The sequence below is a fragment of the Dysidea avara genome, chromosome 4, assembly GCF_963678975.1.
Source record: "Dysidea avara chromosome 4, odDysAvar1.4, whole genome shotgun sequence".
NCBI lineage: Eukaryota > Metazoa > Porifera > Demospongiae > Dictyoceratida > Dysideidae > Dysidea > Dysidea avara.
Window position 1 is genome coordinate 41141620 of NC_089275.1, and position 18355 is coordinate 41159974.

At 38.4% G+C, this 18355-nt stretch overlaps 2 protein-coding genes across 2 annotated transcripts in view; both read right to left on the reverse strand.

Annotated features, from left to right (window-relative positions):
• Positions 1-9233, reverse strand: part of LOC136252737 (protein NLRC5-like) — an 84224-nt gene extending 74991 nt beyond the window's left edge. The window contains exons 1-6 of the mRNA XM_066045305.1: positions 9096-9233; positions 8170-8335; positions 3994-6423; positions 1009-1058; positions 584-652; positions 357-512 (exon numbers count right to left, since the gene is read on the reverse strand). Of these exons, the coding sequence (XP_065901377.1) occupies positions 357-512; positions 584-652; positions 1009-1058; positions 3994-6423; positions 8170-8335; positions 9096-9233 (3009 nt within the window). The remainder of the gene's footprint in view (positions 1-356; positions 513-583; positions 653-1008; positions 1059-3993; positions 6424-8169; positions 8336-9095) is intronic.
• Positions 1-18355, reverse strand: part of LOC136252145 (ubiquitin-like modifier-activating enzyme 1) — a 571137-nt gene that overhangs the window by 455952 nt on the left and 96830 nt on the right. The window lies entirely within an intron of this gene.

The window sequence follows — 18355 nt, forward strand, 5'->3', positions numbered from 1 at the left end:
CCACACTTGCGACCTCACCAGTGATCCAACAACTTCCCCAGCACCACATAAATTACAAAACAATAATGCACATGTACAGTACGTGTAGCTAGCTTTGTAAATTTTAATGTAATTTGGAGTCTGGAGTCTAGTTTTGGAAACTAGAATCTTTGTAAAATAAGTAATGAGAATTGGAATCTTACATGTGATTTTTTGGTAGTGTTGAACCCCATATATCACCCCGCATGTAATGTGAATAATAAAAAAAAATGGTTTATACTCAAGATTTGGTGCTGGTGTAGCTATACCACAGCCTAACTTAAATGGGTTGTGACCCTAATTAGTATATGTATACAGTGTATATGTGGCATACATACCTGATCACTTTCTAAATCTGTTATTTCTTCTTTATGTTTTTGTTGAATAATTCTTAGTTCCTTTTTAAAAGTGTCTCTCTCTGTAGTCATTATTTGAAGTCGAGTTTGTACTTCTGACACTTCTTCATCAAAAACAGTTTTAGCAATTTTAAAATCCTATGTCAAAATTAGAGAATTCCCAATATAATTATGTATTTGTTACTGTATAAATATGAGAATGTCCTTACTGACTTCAATCTCTCATTGAGTTCCTGCTGTTTAGCTAACTCTGGCATAGTTTCAGTAAATTCTTTAAACTGATGAATTCAAATATGAACAGTTAAAATAGTAGTAAAGTACATGCACTAACATACCATGTCCTATCTAGTTGCTACTGTATAGATATAAGCATGCACTAGAAAATATGGTCTATACTAACCAACTACCTTATAATTCTAAGATGAAACAGAACAATAAAAAAGAAACTTGAAAAGTATGAGAAGACAATAATTAGTTCAAAATAGTGATAAACAATATTTATAAAGCTTGGTGTTTATTCTTTCACATTTGTAGTAGATGCATACAAAAATATGCAGGTATTGTACCCTGAAGATGCCCTTTCTATATATTCAACACAATTATACACTTTATAATTTATTTATACATTAACAACCTGTTCAGAAGAGCTGCCATCTTTTGTCAATTTAGTATCAGTTACGGCGGCTTGCAGAAAAAAGATTCATATATACCATTATGTTAAAATAAAAGTGAAGTAGGGATCCAAGTGATAAAAAGTAGTGAAGGTATTACAGCATAGCTCAGTGAAAAATCCCTATGTTGGCAATCATTTTGTTTAGTGCCAAAGTATGGATTTTCCACTGAGCTATGCTGTAATATCATCATCATCTTAACTTTTTTTTTTTTTTTTTTTTGTTATAGCACACAGCTACATACGTATAAGTGTTCTATTAGGGTGACTGCTGTAATTGAGTCAGCTTTTACCTACCAGGGTGTGTGGCACTATTTCATATTTTCATTGTACAGAGCTAGGCCAATACTAACGGGATATGTCATCGTGATCAGGTAAATAGATGGTTAAGAGGTGTAATCTCAGTGCTTGATCATATATAATGATTAATCAACCAGATCAAGTGGTATTGAACCTATACTGAAGTTGCAGGTATCTGCAAAGCGTAAGAGCTTCAATAAGTTAGCGGCATCTAAATATGCTGCTCAAGGAAAGTGTTGAGAGGGAAAATTAATGCCTCAATATGGTTTCATTGTATGCAGAAGGGTGAAGACCAGCCTGATTGAAGATAAAAGACAACATGCAGAGGGCACTCACTCTTCAGAACCCCAAAAGGCACATCCTATTGGTGAGTTTGTTATTGTGGTAGCCATGCACTGCATTGTTTGGCCTCCAGCCTTGCAATTGTGGTCAGGCAGGCAGGCGGGCGGGCGGGCAGGCAGGCAGGCAGGCAAAAATTCGAGTTTTAGTGATTTAAAAAAATTCTATATTCAGCTGCCAGTAAGTAGTTTTCTTGTTTTTAATGCTGTATTTATGTTAGATGGACTAATATTATTCCATAAAAGTGATTTTTCATTGCGTTAAATGTTTCTAGAATTTTGGATGGCTCACATCATTTTTGTGAGGATCCCTACTCCAATGATGGAGCTTCAACATTAATCCTCACTAGCGGGTCAAGCCTGTTCTCAGACAAGTTGGTGCAGTGATTAGTCTTGATCAGTTTTAGCTGAAAAAAGATTCTTTTCAGATGGCCGTTGGAGAGTGGAAGACAAACAGAAGCTCTATTAGCCCTAACACATTAGACCAACGCTTGGAGTAAACACAGTTAAACAATTTCCACCAAACATTCTTGTAATTTTGCACCAGATTCAGATATCATTCGCTGTACTCCACCATATTATTCCACTCCCGCGGACTTTGGGTTAGCTATTGTCCCCCTCCCCAGGTTTATACCTAAAGACTTGAGAAATGGAAAGGTTTAATTGATCCCAAAGTTGTATAATTGAATGGTCAAAATTCAAGAGCATCACAGTAAAATTTCACCAAAATTGAGTATATTTACGCCTAAATTTACAAAATTATCCTGGGGGAGCATACCCCCAGACCCCCTAGAATCCGAAGCAATTTACTTTGCCTCTCCCCCACAGCTTAATATTCTGGTGACAGCCAGCGGCGGAGGAAGTAGTTGATATGAGGGGGGGCTGGGCTGACCCAGACTTATTTCTATAGTTTGGTAAGGTGAGACCAAAAAAAAAAAAAAAAAAAAGAAAAAAAAAAGGTCACAACCAACTGACAAGAGCTTTTCACCTCACCAGCTACCATTTCTAGCTGATAAACTACATAAAAATCCTTTCATAGCTCGCTACACACTGACTACTTTATTAGAGTGACTGCTCTATTAGAGTATCTCGATCTTTATCACGGTTTTCAGCCCCACTCCAAGAAAAATAATTTCGGTGTGATATCATTCTGAGGGGGGGCTTTAGCCCCCTAGCCCCCCCCTTTCCACCACCTATGGTGACAGCATGTGTAAAAATCATGTTACAATGAATACTCACTAATATGAACAGCTTTGTTCTCAAATTGACTGTTCAGATTACGAATTTGTTTAGACTAGTAAGCCTCATTGCTAATAATACTGTACACAGCCTAGTTCAATTACTCTAATAGAACAGTCACTTCCACTGTTTTATATATGTAGCAAGCATTCAATTCTGGCAGATTAGTGAGGATCCACTGTATCTGTATTGTCCTTCCTGTTACAGGTTTTGGCAATTGAATTCATTACTTTGGTGGTTGAGTTCATCACATTGGCAATTGAATTTGTCACTTTAGCATTAGAATTCGTTCCTAACAAGATTGGCAACTGGGGAAAACACGAAAACAAGATGTAGCAGTTGCTACAAGACCTTTTTCAGGTACAACTGTCATAAAAAACTCTTTTTAAAGTGATAATTCTTCTACAACTTCTTCAGCAACATTCACAACTGTGCTTTGCCATTAATGATAGGCATGGTCACTCACAAACAAGCTAATTAACTTGCCAGGCAGCTATCAGCTTCATGTACACCCAGTTTCAATTACCTTCTAGTGTCTCAAGTGTAACTCTCCATGGCAAAAACGATGCACTTTGTGATGAGCAGTTGTTTTCTTAAATTATGACAAACTCTTGTGCCAACGCAATGAATTCCAATGCTAAAGTGATGAATTCAATTGCCAAAACCTGTAATAACACATAGGTGTATAATGTACTGGCTTTTGGAACACACAACACATTACCATGTGTCTCGATTCCTTTTCAAATGCAGATAAACAAAGCAAAGTAAAGAAACTGTAGTTTGGAATTGAAATTTCTTTGTTCATTAATGAAACCCTCTTGGCTAGTAGCCAGCTCAAGACTACTTATGTTTATTTTTGGTCGTTCATTTAAAGTACATACACAGGACACACAAGTAAGTGTACTTGGTGAACAAATAAGCTTTTACTGTATTTGGATAGCAGTCAACATACACACACCATGCAGGACTACTGTACACAAACACTATTATGATCATAACGTTATTTCTACAGACAAGCTATGTCACATTTCTGTAATATATGCAGGAGTACTAATTGCAATATATTGATTACCTTTTAATTCCTGTACATTACGTGTACTCCTTCTATTGTTAATCTTCTCAACTTCCCTTTTCACATGATCAATTTTCCATAATCTTGAAGGAAGTTCCAGTTTAGTAAGTGTATTGTTAAGGTGTAGACTATCAGTAATTATCTTTACTGAATCTTCATCCAAAGTATCATCACCATATAGCAACAGTTCTTTTAGTGTCTTGTTTTCTGTAATGGTTTCAGCAAATGCTATGGCACCACCATCACCTAAAGCATTATTTCCTATGTCCAGTACCTCCAGTGAGGAATTCTGTCTTAAACTGTTAGCAATTGCTGTAGCCCCTATAGCTGTAATGTTGTTACTGCTGATGTTCAGTACTCTCAGTGTGTTTGTTTTTACTAATCCTTGTGACATTACTACTGCTCCATCATCTTCAAGCTCATTATATCTCAAGTTTAACTTTTCTAAACAGTTCATCATATCAGAGAGTGCAGGTGCCTCTGATACAGTCAGATAATTACTATCCAAGTCTAATGCTTTGATTGTTGTGGCACTAACCACAACAGTTGAGATGTCCCTCACATTAGCAATATTATTAAGACTCAACAGTACACTATGTGGCTGAAGATGAGTGAGGATATCAGCAACGAGAGGCACTGATACAGCAGTGAGATCATTTTCTGAAAAGTTGATTGCAGTAATTTCTTGTTTCTCTACTTTATTTCCACAAAGGTAATGGTGTAGCGAGTTGATGCCATTATCTCCAATGTGACAACCATCTAAATTTAGTTTATTCCATTTCTTATGTGACTTTACCAGAAAAAATCCCACGGATACTACCTGATATGGTAGAAGGATGTGATTGCTAAAATTGATCTCAGTGTTAAATGACTTTGAGAGAATGTCACAACTTTTATCATCTTGAGCTTCCTGAAAACACTGAAACAAGTAGACTATTTTTATTGCATCCTTCAAGATATCTTCTGAAATAGTATAGTCATTATGATATTTATGCTGTATAGTATAGTCATTATGATATTTATGCTGTATGTCATATTCAGAATATTTTAACAAGTAAAATCTCAAAGCAGAACACTGTCCATTTGTTATGCCGAAATACATGATCCACATGTTAGAGAGCTGGACATCATTATTGGTAACAAAGAATGATTGCTTTAGAAGTTTGTACACCTCCTCCAATGGTAAGGTTGCTACATATTTCGCAGCAAAATATTCTTGTATTCCCAAGTGTAGGAAGTTGAAGGATTTGGTTGGAGTACCGACTTCATCTGAATAATAACATTCAACAGATTGTAATAGTCCATAACAAGTGGGATCATCCCTGCACATGTCAGGTAAGTCATCCATTGTGAATACTATTTTGTCCTCTACAAGACCATCAAATGCAACTTTCTGTAGTTGATGTAGTACTTGTTGGACTAGCTGTGGTAAGTGTTTCATTTTGTTGATGTATTCATCCTCACCAATCTTCCCTGTCCTCTTAAGATGACGATAGACTGTGTGCAGAATGAAACTTGCAAACATTTCAGTGGCAGTTGGTGGCAGGGATCCTAGCAGACACAGGAATACTATGATTGCCATGTTTAATGGTATGTAACATATTGCATCAATGTTGGGATACTGTTGAAAATGTCTCTTTACTGTTTGTAGCTTAGAAGGAGAAGTCCTCAAAGCATCATTAATGTATTGTTCCTTGCTAAATTTCTCAAATCCAAGAACTTCTATTCTTCTGTCTACATGTTGATGTAGACAAGCTGAAGCAGATGGTCTTGATGTCACCACTACTCGTGCATTGGGTAGACTGTCCCCTTCAATGAGTTTCCTAAAGAAGGATGTGTGGCGTAGTTCATTACTGAGTTCATCAAATCCATCAATAATGAAGGTCACTCCAACTCCATTACTGCTGTGTAAGTAACTCAAAACAAGTTGTACCTGATATGCAGGTAGTGTATATTTCACCAGCTCTTCTGTGCTAGTGATCTTCTGTACATTGGGGTCCCTTAACATCAGAAGTAGTAGCAGTTTATCTGATGTGAGCAGTTTATTGTTAGCCCACTGTAAACAGATCTCCTTAGCCAATGTTGTCTTCCCAATTCCAGGGTGACCCTCTATTAGGATACTAATGGGACATTGATCATTTGAAGTGATAGGAGTGAATATTTGATGGATATTGTCCAGTATAATTGATGATGCTAGTTCAGGAATTTTGTGTATTTCTCCCTTAATGCGTGTCCAATCTGCTATTGTTTTGTCTTCTTTAGTTTGTAACTGAAATCTTTTCTGATGTAACAAGGCTAAGGTGGTGAAGGATTTAGCATGAAACGGAGGCCATGAGTCCTGTTCTGCTGAAGATTTCACCAATCCTTTACGCCGGTACCTTGCCTTCATATTATCAGTGACCTTTTGTATCTGATCACCTCCTTCAGGACCTACACACATACAGACATCATCAAGATGAAGTGTTGTAGTATAAGACGTGTATTATGTAATCTATACCAAACAACCAAGCTGTAAAAAAGGGTGCAGCCCCAAGATGAAAAAGATGTGAAATCAAAGGAAGAGGCCAAGGAATTCCTGTGATGGCATGTTAATAACAAAAATTTTAATATTGACAATTCAGATGAATTTGGTGCTAAGAGCAGGTGGCACCAAATTCACCTTTTTTGTTGAATTTGTGACAATTCACCTTGATTGAGTTGTCAGTAGTTAACATTGTGACATTATCTTGAACTTCAGTAGCCTGTATAAATTCACATACATGCAGTGGCGGAGGAAGGTATGAAAAGTTTGGGGGGCTGAGTATAGCTATTGTGGCTACAAATCTATAAATGCAGTGAGCAAAGTGCACTCAGAGCATGCTCTCCTTCTAGGGGGATCTGGGGGCATGCCCCTTAGAACATTTTTGAAAAATTAAGTACTATGAAATTGAATCTGGAGGCAGTTTTAGCCACTAATCTTAATCACAGTGATGCTAGATAAATAGTCATAATTATAGCAAGTAAGCATTGCTATAATTCAGCATTAAATACTTGAGCTATTAATTGTTACAGTGACCCTGTAAGCATGCTGACAAGCGTATACGGTGTTGATCACATGATATGTCTTATGATGCCATAAACCACATTTGTTTGAGGGGCTCTGCCCCTGCTTTTTGAAAGTGGGGGGCTTTAGTCCCTGTAGCCCCCTTCCACCGCCACTGACATGGTTATAAGGAAACGTGTCTATTTTCAGACTTTTCATTTAGTAGTGAACACTTATTATATATAACTAGTAATTAATTTGTAAGAGGTGTTTAGTAATGAATTAGTCACCTTATGAGATTAAGTATCGTATGGTTTTACATTTGCACACAAATTTGTCCACAAGAAAATCCCACTATATCAGGGGAGGATCCAGGAGATGGCAAAGGGAGGGGCACAAACAGACTACGTTGTAAGTAGTTGGGGACAGCAGATTCTCTTGTATATTTGAAGCAGCAAATAATCACCTCATAGTATTGTATCACTGCTTATTTTTGGGCTTTGTGAAGTCCTAAAAGCTGTTTTAAAGGCTACAATCCAGCAACACAACAATTATTTTAGAGGTGCTTAGTATGCACAAAGGTGCTGGGTGACAGTTTGACAGGTGCTTATAGACTTTTGTTTTAGGTAAGCTTGCAATAAATGGTAAAAATGTGTACATTTTATTTTTATAAATTGATTAAGGTTTAGTATTTCAATCAAAAGAAGTGTGTCTCCTCCACAAAGGGAGGAAGGGCATTTGGGGCTATCCTGGATCCGCCATTGTATATGATATATTTTGAGTTTTTAAGTTCCATTGTATATGATATATTTTGAGTTTTGTACCTACATTTGTGCAGTGATGTGTTATGTGCCTGAAAGAGTGTTACAGCTGTGTAGTTTCTATACAATATACAGTACACCTTTTCCAAGTTAAGCCTTCAGTGACATTAACTACTGTACTGTATTATACTGTAACAGTGCAATGGGGGTGAATGAGATAATAGCTTGTACTTATCAATGAAAATTTGTTAGCAACCCACAGTTTTATCTAATCAAAAACAGCCAAGCTGTAAAAAAAGGGTGCGGCCTACAAAAAAGCCAGGGTGAAAAAAGATGTGAGATCAAAGGTGGCGGCCAAGAAATGGACCCCTTCAAAGTGTTCTCTCCATCTACTCAAAGTCTCTTCAAGTCCAACACACAGTTCCCCATCCCTCTTCTTAATAGCAGAACACTGTACTGGCTGAAGACCAGCCCTGCATTCATGGATAGCACTAATATCCTGCCACACCACACTAGGTCTACCCTGAAGTAAAGCATCTTGGATTGACTGTACCTTTTCCTAGAGCCAATTACTCTTACTAGATCTCACAGCACTAGCAACACACTGCTTCTGAGACAGTTACCGTATATGACCGTATTAAAGCCGGGCTCAAATACACGCAGAGGCTCAAATATACGCCGGGTAGAGCTAGGGGACTGTCATAATAAACGCCAGGGTGCTAATGACATGCACTGAAATAAATACCGGAGTTCTAAACTCGTGTCAGCTGCTAACTATACAGTAATGTCTCGTCACCAGTCTTATGATGTTCGATTATGCCTTCTCTTCTGGTGATGGCCATAGCATATTTATCGTGGTCACTGTCACCTTTCCACCCGACTTCCAATGTTTCCCCCAGCAGAGGAGTCCAAATAGTTTTATGTATGTGATGGGCTATGGATTTTGTATTTCATAGGTAATTGTACTGGTACCTGTCATTCTCAACAAGTGGCTAGTAAGAAATAAATGCTGGGTCCAAATTAACGCCGGTCTCATTTAAACGCCGGGTCAAAAATGATTTGTAGGAAATAAACGCCCGGGCTTGTATATGGTCATATACGGTACCTTTGCCAATCAACCTTACTTCCAGACAGCAACCAACAGGAGAACAGTTCATTACGATTAGAAATCATTGGTTTGAGGGAACTCTCTGCAGCAACAAAAACAGTCAGGTTGCTTCCTACCACCATTCCTTAACATCTCATTATAAGTCTGTAACATCAGTGCAAAACCGTCGTCTTGAGTGGCACATCAATACATAATCAATACAATGCCACACCTTGGTTCCTGGATGTTGCCAAGTACACTGATGGATCCTCTTCTTCGCAAACATTGCGTTCATTACATAAAGCTCATTCATTGCAAAGAAGCTAAGCAGGTGCTCTCCAGTTTCATTCAACTTACCAACTCCAAACATATCCCTTACTCCCAACCATCATGGATCCGTGTCTTCTCCAAATCCAACTCTTGCATTAAAGTCTCCTATCACTAGTAAAAGATCATCAGGGGGTGCTGAGCTGATCGCAGCCTGCAGATCATCAAAGAACTTATCCTTTATCTAAACAGGTTCCCAATGGGTTGGGACATAAACATTAATGATGGTAACATTGAATTCGTTAGAATCACTTAGACACAGTTGTAAACAAGCAGATACAATTCTTGAGTTAATGGCAGACCAAGTCCCTCCTGAATCAATCCACGTTTGTGCCATCAAGGGATCCAGCACAATAGCAACCCCTTCACCACGCTGGGTGGTATCACCAGACTGAGAAGAAATCTAAGAACCCACCCTACTTACTTGAAAGAACAAGCATACAAACAACTAGTGCTTCCACTACTTGAATATTGCATGTGCTACTATTTGGGACCCTCACCATCAAACAGACGTACATCAACAAACTAGAATCAGTGCAATGCAGAGCAGCAAGACTTATTCTCAATAAACCATGGAATAATAATTTGGACAGTGTAACTGTGATGCTAAATGATTTGAAATGGCCAACACTCCAAATCATTGTAAATATCTTAGATTGGTCCTACTATTTAAAGTTGTAAATTGTCTTCAATTTATACCTGAATAATATTTACCCTCACACCCACAAGACTGACATCAACTAGATCAAATCATCCTTGTAAATTTTACCACATTCAAACCTCTTGTGATACTTACAAATTCTCCTTATTCCCCAGAACGATACCTGAATGGAACAGTCTCCAAATCAATAGCATTAATAGCCTATCCCTTGCAGATTTTAAACTTGTACTAACTTAATTTTTGTAATAGATTACCATAATGGACCATAATGGAAATGCACAGTAGGGATATAACACTTCTTATTGTTTTACTGTGATTTAATATCATACACTACTCCAGCTTGTTTCAGTACCCTTTATTGATGTGCTATGGTCCCTACTCTAGTTGAAAATACCAATTTTTTGTACACTTGTTTGTTAATTTTTTCTTGTAAAATGAAATTATTATGACTGTTGAAATGGTGTCGTGCACCCCAGCTGTCAATTATTATCTGAAATTATCCTTCATTGTCGGCTACGTTCAACCCGTTACACAATAGTACGAATCAAGAACTGTTCAAAAAGCACCTCTGCAATTAAAGTAGCTACTATGAAAAATATGGCCAAACTGTCACCTTTTGCAGTCAGCAAAGATAAATGGGACACAAAGGAGTACACTGGTAAGTCCATGAAGAATGCAAGAGGAGTTTGAACGTCTTTGTTTCATTGCAGTATACCCAAATATGTGCAAGTTATGAGTGTTTGTTTACATAATGTTGAAGCGTTCATACATGATTGATTATTCTTCATGAAGTTTGCCTTTGTATGTAATGAAGAAAGCTGATAAAAGGACAAACTTACCCAGTAAATGATTTCCCTATTCATGGCGAACACGATGGTGAAAATTTCAGCTCCATACATCAATTCGTTTGTAAGGTACAACCATTTTAGTAAGCACCTGTAATTTATTTTCCCTATACTTGCTGTACAAATAGATTTTTCTGTTGTTGCTATTTTGTAGGGCTGTAACTCTGAAAGTTATTGGCATATGAGGCTGAAACTTTGCCAGAGGGTACACTTGGCTAAGTAAATAATAAGTATTTAATAAACAGGAATTCAAAAATGTGCGATTGTGTCAGGTTTTCAGAGATCCAGTCACATATAGGGAGCACTCAAACATGAGCTACATCAGTAGCAGGGGTAGTGGAGCATGCCAAAGAGTGAGGGGCAGCTGTAACCTAAAGACCGAAAAAAAAAAGAGGTAACTGTAACTACTAGGGCTCGCACAATTAATCAATAATATTGATTAATCGATGAAAATATATAATCAATTTTTTTAATTTTGTAATCGATTAATTGCGTAGTATACACATGTCATCAATAAAATTCTACATGAAAAGCCACTACAACAAATAGGAAGCCTCTCCATACTATACCATAAAGCGCTAAGTTACGAGAAGCCATAGAACAGTGCATGTAAGTACTGCTATTAGTGTTAGAATATTCTTTACCGAGTCTTCTGGAAACAGTAGCTGTTATACTTTAAGAATAAAGAACTGCACCACAGGAAAAATAAACTAATAAATAAATCTGTGCATAGCTGCCATCTTGATAACTAATCAAAACGCGGAGTAATCCGGACAAGGGAGCATGTATTAAAATATTTGTGGTACCTTATTATCTGGGTTGTGCAAAAGAGGCCACACCACCATAGGTATCCAGGTATTGTTGTTCTTTATAGCTCTAGTACCACTGCTGCCATTTCTTCAACTTTCCTTTTCACTATAATGTTATTCTGGGTGGTATGTACACTACCATTACTATACTGTGTATAGTATTGATTAAGTGTAGCTGATGCTGTATACATGGTGTTTACTATGTAATAGTTAGACTTCAAACCACAGGGGTCTAAGTACTTTAGTAATCCTCAGGCTCTGTGTCGTGGCACCTGAGTGAGGAAGTTTTTTAGACCCTTTATGTAGTTGTTGTACCTTAACATTGTTGACAGCTGCTTGTAACAGAGAAATGTAACATTCATTAGTAGAAACAAGCCATTACTCCACCCGTAACAACAGCTACGGGTTTAAAATTAATTTTCAGGTGGCGATGCGTTGCCAACGCTACCAGTGCAGGTGCGCGAAATAAACATGAAAAGGGTCTAAGTAAACATGAAAAGGTTCTAAGTAACTTAGACACCTCCAAAATCCACCAAATTCACCACAAAAAGAGTCTAACTATAGATTAATCAATTTAATTGATTTAGTAATCTATGATTAATCGACTAATAAATTAATCGAAACTGAGAGTTCTAGTAACTACCTGCTGACAATAGCTGCCCTCCACCAACTATATCTCCTATAACTACACATACATAGCTAAGTAGCTTGCTACACCACTTCTCTGAATACTGTGACTGCTCTATTAGAGTATCTGGATCTTTTCTTGCAAACAATGTCCCATAAAAGTGGGGAGACCATGGCCTCCTTGGCCATCAGTAGCACTAAATATGAGCTACACTGGTGGCACTTAAAATGAGCTACATTAGTATATTATAGCACACAAGCATGAGCTATGTCAATAGTATGAGCTATATATGGCAGTAACACTCAAACGTGATCATGACCTACATCAGTAGCACTCAATATGAGCTACATTTGTTGCACATAACATGAGCTATGTTGGTAGCACCCAAACATGAGCTAATCATTATATAGCACTTAAGTTGAGCAGCATCAATTGCACATAACATGAGCTATATAATATGTTGGTAGCACTCAAACGTGAGCTATGTACATCAGTAACACTTAACATGAGCTACATTAGTAGCACACAAACATGACCTATGTTGGCAGCACACAAACATGAGTATATGTTGGTATCATTCAGGGGTCATGTCATGTCAATAGTCAAACTGGCTGTGACTGGCCATGGTCACAGAATCAGTCACAGAAAGGTACCATGGTTTCAGTAGTCACACATCAGTTATGTCGGGTAGAATCTGACTATATATACATCAATTGCAGTCTGCAGCTGCACAATACAGTCACGCATCAGCCTCATCAGTAACACCAACTTCAGCTAGGTCAGTTTTTCAGTACAGCCAAACATCAGCTATATATCCATAGCACTTGATTGCATTAATGGTAGGTAGTAAATTAATATGACAGGTAAATTATATTGGGGGTTCAGTATAATCACACATCAGCCATGCCGGTACACCTGACTGCATCAATTGCAGTAAATGTAGCAGCTACATACATTGGTAGCACAGTACCAGATCACTATGTCAATAGTAGTATCTGGTTGCATCACCCACAATAAATGTGTGACAGGTAAGTCGAATTATATATACATATACCACTTTCACACCTCACTTCAAAGGGAAGAGAAGGTGTATAAGTGGTATAATAGCACTGCTATCAGTGCTCAGGAATGCATTAACGAGAATAGGAGGTAGTATATGCAAGTTATATTCCTCCTAAGGGATATAACTGGTATATACTACCTCCTATTCTCATTAATGCATTCCAAACATTCTCAGAAATCATTTGATTTCTTTGATGAAACTGTGTGATCTCCTCTCCTTTAATATAGCGACACTTAACAGGATCGATAGTGGATTTTAATTTTTGTAAAGTGATCATGGACTTGGGGACGAAGATAGTTCATTGTTTTACTGAATGAAGAAGGTCACAGGTTTGTTTATATTGAACATGTTGCATTCAATAGTCAAGTGGCGATGTCCAGACACTGAGTGTAGCACTTAATTGATTTGGCCATTAGTGTTAATAGTATTTTCACTGCTTTAGTTTATTCATGGCTAGTAAAGTAAGTACTTCAGTGCTGTTGAATCGTCTTTACATTGCTGTTTTGACACCTGGCGCGATGTCACAAACACGTAGTGACTGGGCATGGCGCTTAATTAGCTAGGCCATTATAGCACTGTAAACATATTCACTGCATTAGTTTATTCATGGCTAGTATAGTAAGTACTTTATAGTGCACTTAAGCTTCATTATGAGCTGTTCAGCTCGTATTTGGGCTTCCTGTATTTAATTGCGTACCCACAATCGAAGCGATCTGCATGCTCGTGATGACACACTTACGTTAGGCCTCTCAGCAGCGCCTTGTTGTTGCTCTTACGACGTTATCCACAATTGAAATTCACATGGTCCCATATAAATACACTCGCAAAGCATTCCTGCAGTTTCCATGTACACTTGCAGGTGAGTCACCCATGTGGAATATATTAGTTGTAACATGGGCACTTGTGATTTGCCTGAAATATACACACAAGCACGAGGGCGCAGCATGAGTGCGAGTGTGTATATTTCAGGCAAATCACAAGTGCCCATGTTACAACTACTACATATATACTGGTAGCACAGTAGTCACACATCAGCTATGTCAGTATAGCACTTCACTACATCAGATGCAGTAAATGTGACAGCTACATTGGTAATTCGGTAGTCACACATAAGCTATAGGATAACACTTGACTATCTCAATTACAGTAAACATGACAGCTGTGCTGGCAGCACAGTTCTGTGACACATTTTACTAAGTTGGTTGCTGTCAGGGGCGGTGGAGCAGGCCAAAGAGCGAGGGGGCCAAGCTAGTTGTAAGGTGAAAACAAAAAAGTCACTGCCTGCTGGTAATAGCTGCTCTCCACCAATTATATCTCCTTATTTATAACTACACATACGTAGCTAAGTAGCTTGCTACACTGCTTCTCTGAATTATACCATGACTGCTCTATTAGAGTATCCAGATCCTGACTGTCATATTAGAGTATCTTGATCTGTCTTACAAACAGTGTCCCATAAACGTAGGGGGGCCATGGCCCTCCTCCCCCCATCTCCACTGCCTATGGTTGCTACAATACCACCTGGCTGCATTGGCAGTAAAATATTAGTGTGATAGCTATGTTCATGGCTTAATATAGTCACACTTGCGCTACATCAGTAGCACTTGACTATCAATCACAATAAATGTAACTACTTGTCAATCACATCAGCTCCATCAGTATAGCACAAGACCACATCAACCACAATAACTACATCAGTGGTTCAACACAGTGTGTGTATGTATATCATTAATATTATTGTACAATGCATACTACGGGTGTGTTGGTAACATCGTACAATCACATGTCAGCTATATTGTTAGAATCTGGTTGTAGTAGAGCCTGTAGAGGTGACAGCTACGTCAGCAGCACTGCATACAGTTAGCATCTGATTACATTAGTTGTAGAAAAAGGGACAGCGACATCATTCCACTGTAGCTACAGCTGCACATCAGCTATGGTGCTAGCACTGGACTACATAATTTGCAGCAGAGGTGACAAAAGTCATCACTATAGTGGCACATCATATACCATGACCTGACTGCATTAGCAGCAGCCGATGTAATAGCACTTTACAGTCACCCAACAATGTACAGTAGGTATATCAGCACATTTGACTGCAGAAGATGGGACAGCTGGTTATCTTGCAGTGTGCTCACACATCAGATGGTTGTTACCACTTGACTGTAATTCATGTGCGGTGACAGCAGCTTTAACAGTACAGTCAAATATTGATAACATAGTTGCAAATGAACAGCCAGGACTATACCGTCAATTTGTTACTCCTGACCATGTCAGCTACATTAGTAGCATAATGCAGTCAAATCAGTTATATCACTAGCACCTATACCGTCAGACAGCTATATTGGTAGCACAGGGCAGTTGTGAATCTAGCTCCTGACTGTATCAGCTACAGTGGGTGAGACAACCAGGTCAGTACTGCAGTACAATTGCACATCACAGGGCTGTAGCAAGTGATCAGTTTTTGGTTGAACCAGTTGACGTCAAGAGATACAGTCTAATAGCACCAGACAATCTTAATAATTATTAACACAGCAGTTGGCCATAGTTTCAGTTAACCACTGTACAACTTAGACCGCTGATTTTCTTTCCAAACTCAATTCGATGAGCTAAATTGCTAAAATATTGTTTTACTAAGGATATATGCTCCAAACCCCCTAATTGCAAAATTTCACATACTCAGCATGTACAACCACATACTCTAAGGCAGTCTTTTCTACCTCTTCATTCACACAAATTATAAAGGCCTAGTTCCTGTCCATTTCATTCCTTGCTACTGCTCTTCATCAGCTACATTAATAGCACCTGACTGCATCATGTGCGATGGTAACATAGTTCAGTACAGTTGCATATCAACTATACATCAATTACAGTAGATATAACAGTTACATAGAGAACACAGTTATCGGACTAGACTGAATGACATGACAGCTATGTTGGCATCTGCTTCTTAGACAGTCAGAGGCTATCGGTAGTAAATATCAGATACAGTCAGCTGTGGTACAAGTACAGGACTGCATCAACCTTCCAACTATATCAGGAATATACAGCACAGGGACACAAAAGTGATACAAATATAACAACTACACATGATAGCATCATTGGCTTCAAATGTAGCAGGTACTTGTACGTATATAGCACAGTGGTGCAGTCACATGCCAACAATACCAATAGCAGTACTTTATTGCTTGCAATTGGTGAGATAAATGACCAACGCACAGCAGATATGGTGACCACCAAGCAAAGCAAGCAAGTTAATATCAGCTACTGAAGTCTGGTAGCACAACTTCAGGCAAAAAGACACAGTAGCACTTAAGCTATTAATTTTGTGATGGCAACCATGCCAGCTACTGTACATCAGATCATTGGCATGTTGAAGTCACACATAGAGAATGTGTTTATACCATGAATAGAGAGTCAGATTGCTCAGGACATGGTTAGCATGCAGTATCAGATTAGTAACATTTGGACAGTTCAGACTGGGTTGTGCTAGCCAGTTTCCTTCTGGAACACTTCTAGTCAACATGTATGCCAATTCACTGACAGGTTAGTAGTCTTGGACAGAAATAAGTTGGTGGAGGTCAAGAACAGCCCTAACTATCTGGATACAGCAACACATCAAATGTGTCAAGTTGCACCCACTAGCAAGGAAGCCTACATTACACTCACTATGACTGCATGCAAGCAGCTGATGGCCATGAGCTGGTAGCACAGTGCACTGGCACATGAGCTAAGTCATCACTAGAGCTGGGCAATATACTGGTATTTGTAGTAATTTACAGTATTTAGTTGCTGCCAGTATTGATACCGCCTTGTTTTTGTAATACCACCAAACCAGCACCAATAAAATGTGTGGTATTCATTGTTTTTTTGGCAATAGGTGATCACATGTGTTTTTGTTGATGCAAATGACAGAGAGTGGAGCCTAGTGGCAAACAAGAGCCACAACTTATCAAAAAGAAAGGAACGACTTCACAAGTATGGACATTCTTCGGGTTAGAGAAAGAAGGAACAGACAGCGATAAGGTTATTTGTAGGGTGTGTAAGAAATATGTTCTTGCTCATGGTGGTAACACTTCAAACTTGGTCAGTAACCTGAGGAACAATCACCCAAAAGAGCACAGTGTTATTACAACAGCGAGAAAAGCTAAATCAAATGAAAAGGCTATCATTAATGACGATAAACCAAAGGCAAAACAAGTAACCCTTTCACAAGCGGTTGAGCATACACAGCCTTACCTACAAAGTAGCAAGTGATGGCAGCAGATAACTAACTCAGTGACAAGGTTCATGGCTAAGAAGATGATACCTGGAAGTATAGTGGAACGGCCTGGTTTTGTAGAAATAATACACAAGATTGATCATGTTACACATTGCGTTCAAGGAAATATTTCTCAAAGACAGCACTGCCATCTTTGTACACTGCAACGCGTGATTAGATTTCAGAATCTATGAAGAGCCTAGAATACTACTCTATCACCACTGACATGTGGTCATCAGGGAAGATGGAGCCGTATTTAGCTGTTACTGTTCACTACATAGATAAGGATTGGGTTTTGCAGTCACATTGTTTACAAACTCTGTTTGTGCCTCAGGACCATAACTATGTCACACACTTCATGAGTAGTTTGTAACAAGCGCGTAATTAAGCACTATCACAATTATGATTAGTGCGCTTACCAAAAATGGAAGCAGCTATTGTACTTCACTGGTTTTCCTCTGAAAGACAGTGTCGCAGACTTAAGAAAGCACAACTGCGAACTGTGGCTCTGAAAAGGCGACTGACAAGACAAAGAAGAATTTTAGACATGGCTATAGCCACTCGAGTGTGTTCCTTTCCAGTTGAGCGACATTTTGGGGTTCTTCCCCAAGGTAATTTGCTGTATAGTCTACATGATGTTATTCCCTATATCTTGCATTCATATATTTAGTCATTGTCTTTATTCAATTAAGACACACACAACTGCATGCATACAGCTATGCCATACATGAATATTACAGTAACAAAAAGTTATCTGCTATAATCAACTCTCAGTATTTGGTCTTTAATAGATCTGATTTGTGGTAGAATAATGTTGTATTGAGAACATTCACACAACAAGACTGGCTAGAAAACTTCTGGATGTCTAAAGAAACATTCGTGTACATTTGCAGCAAGT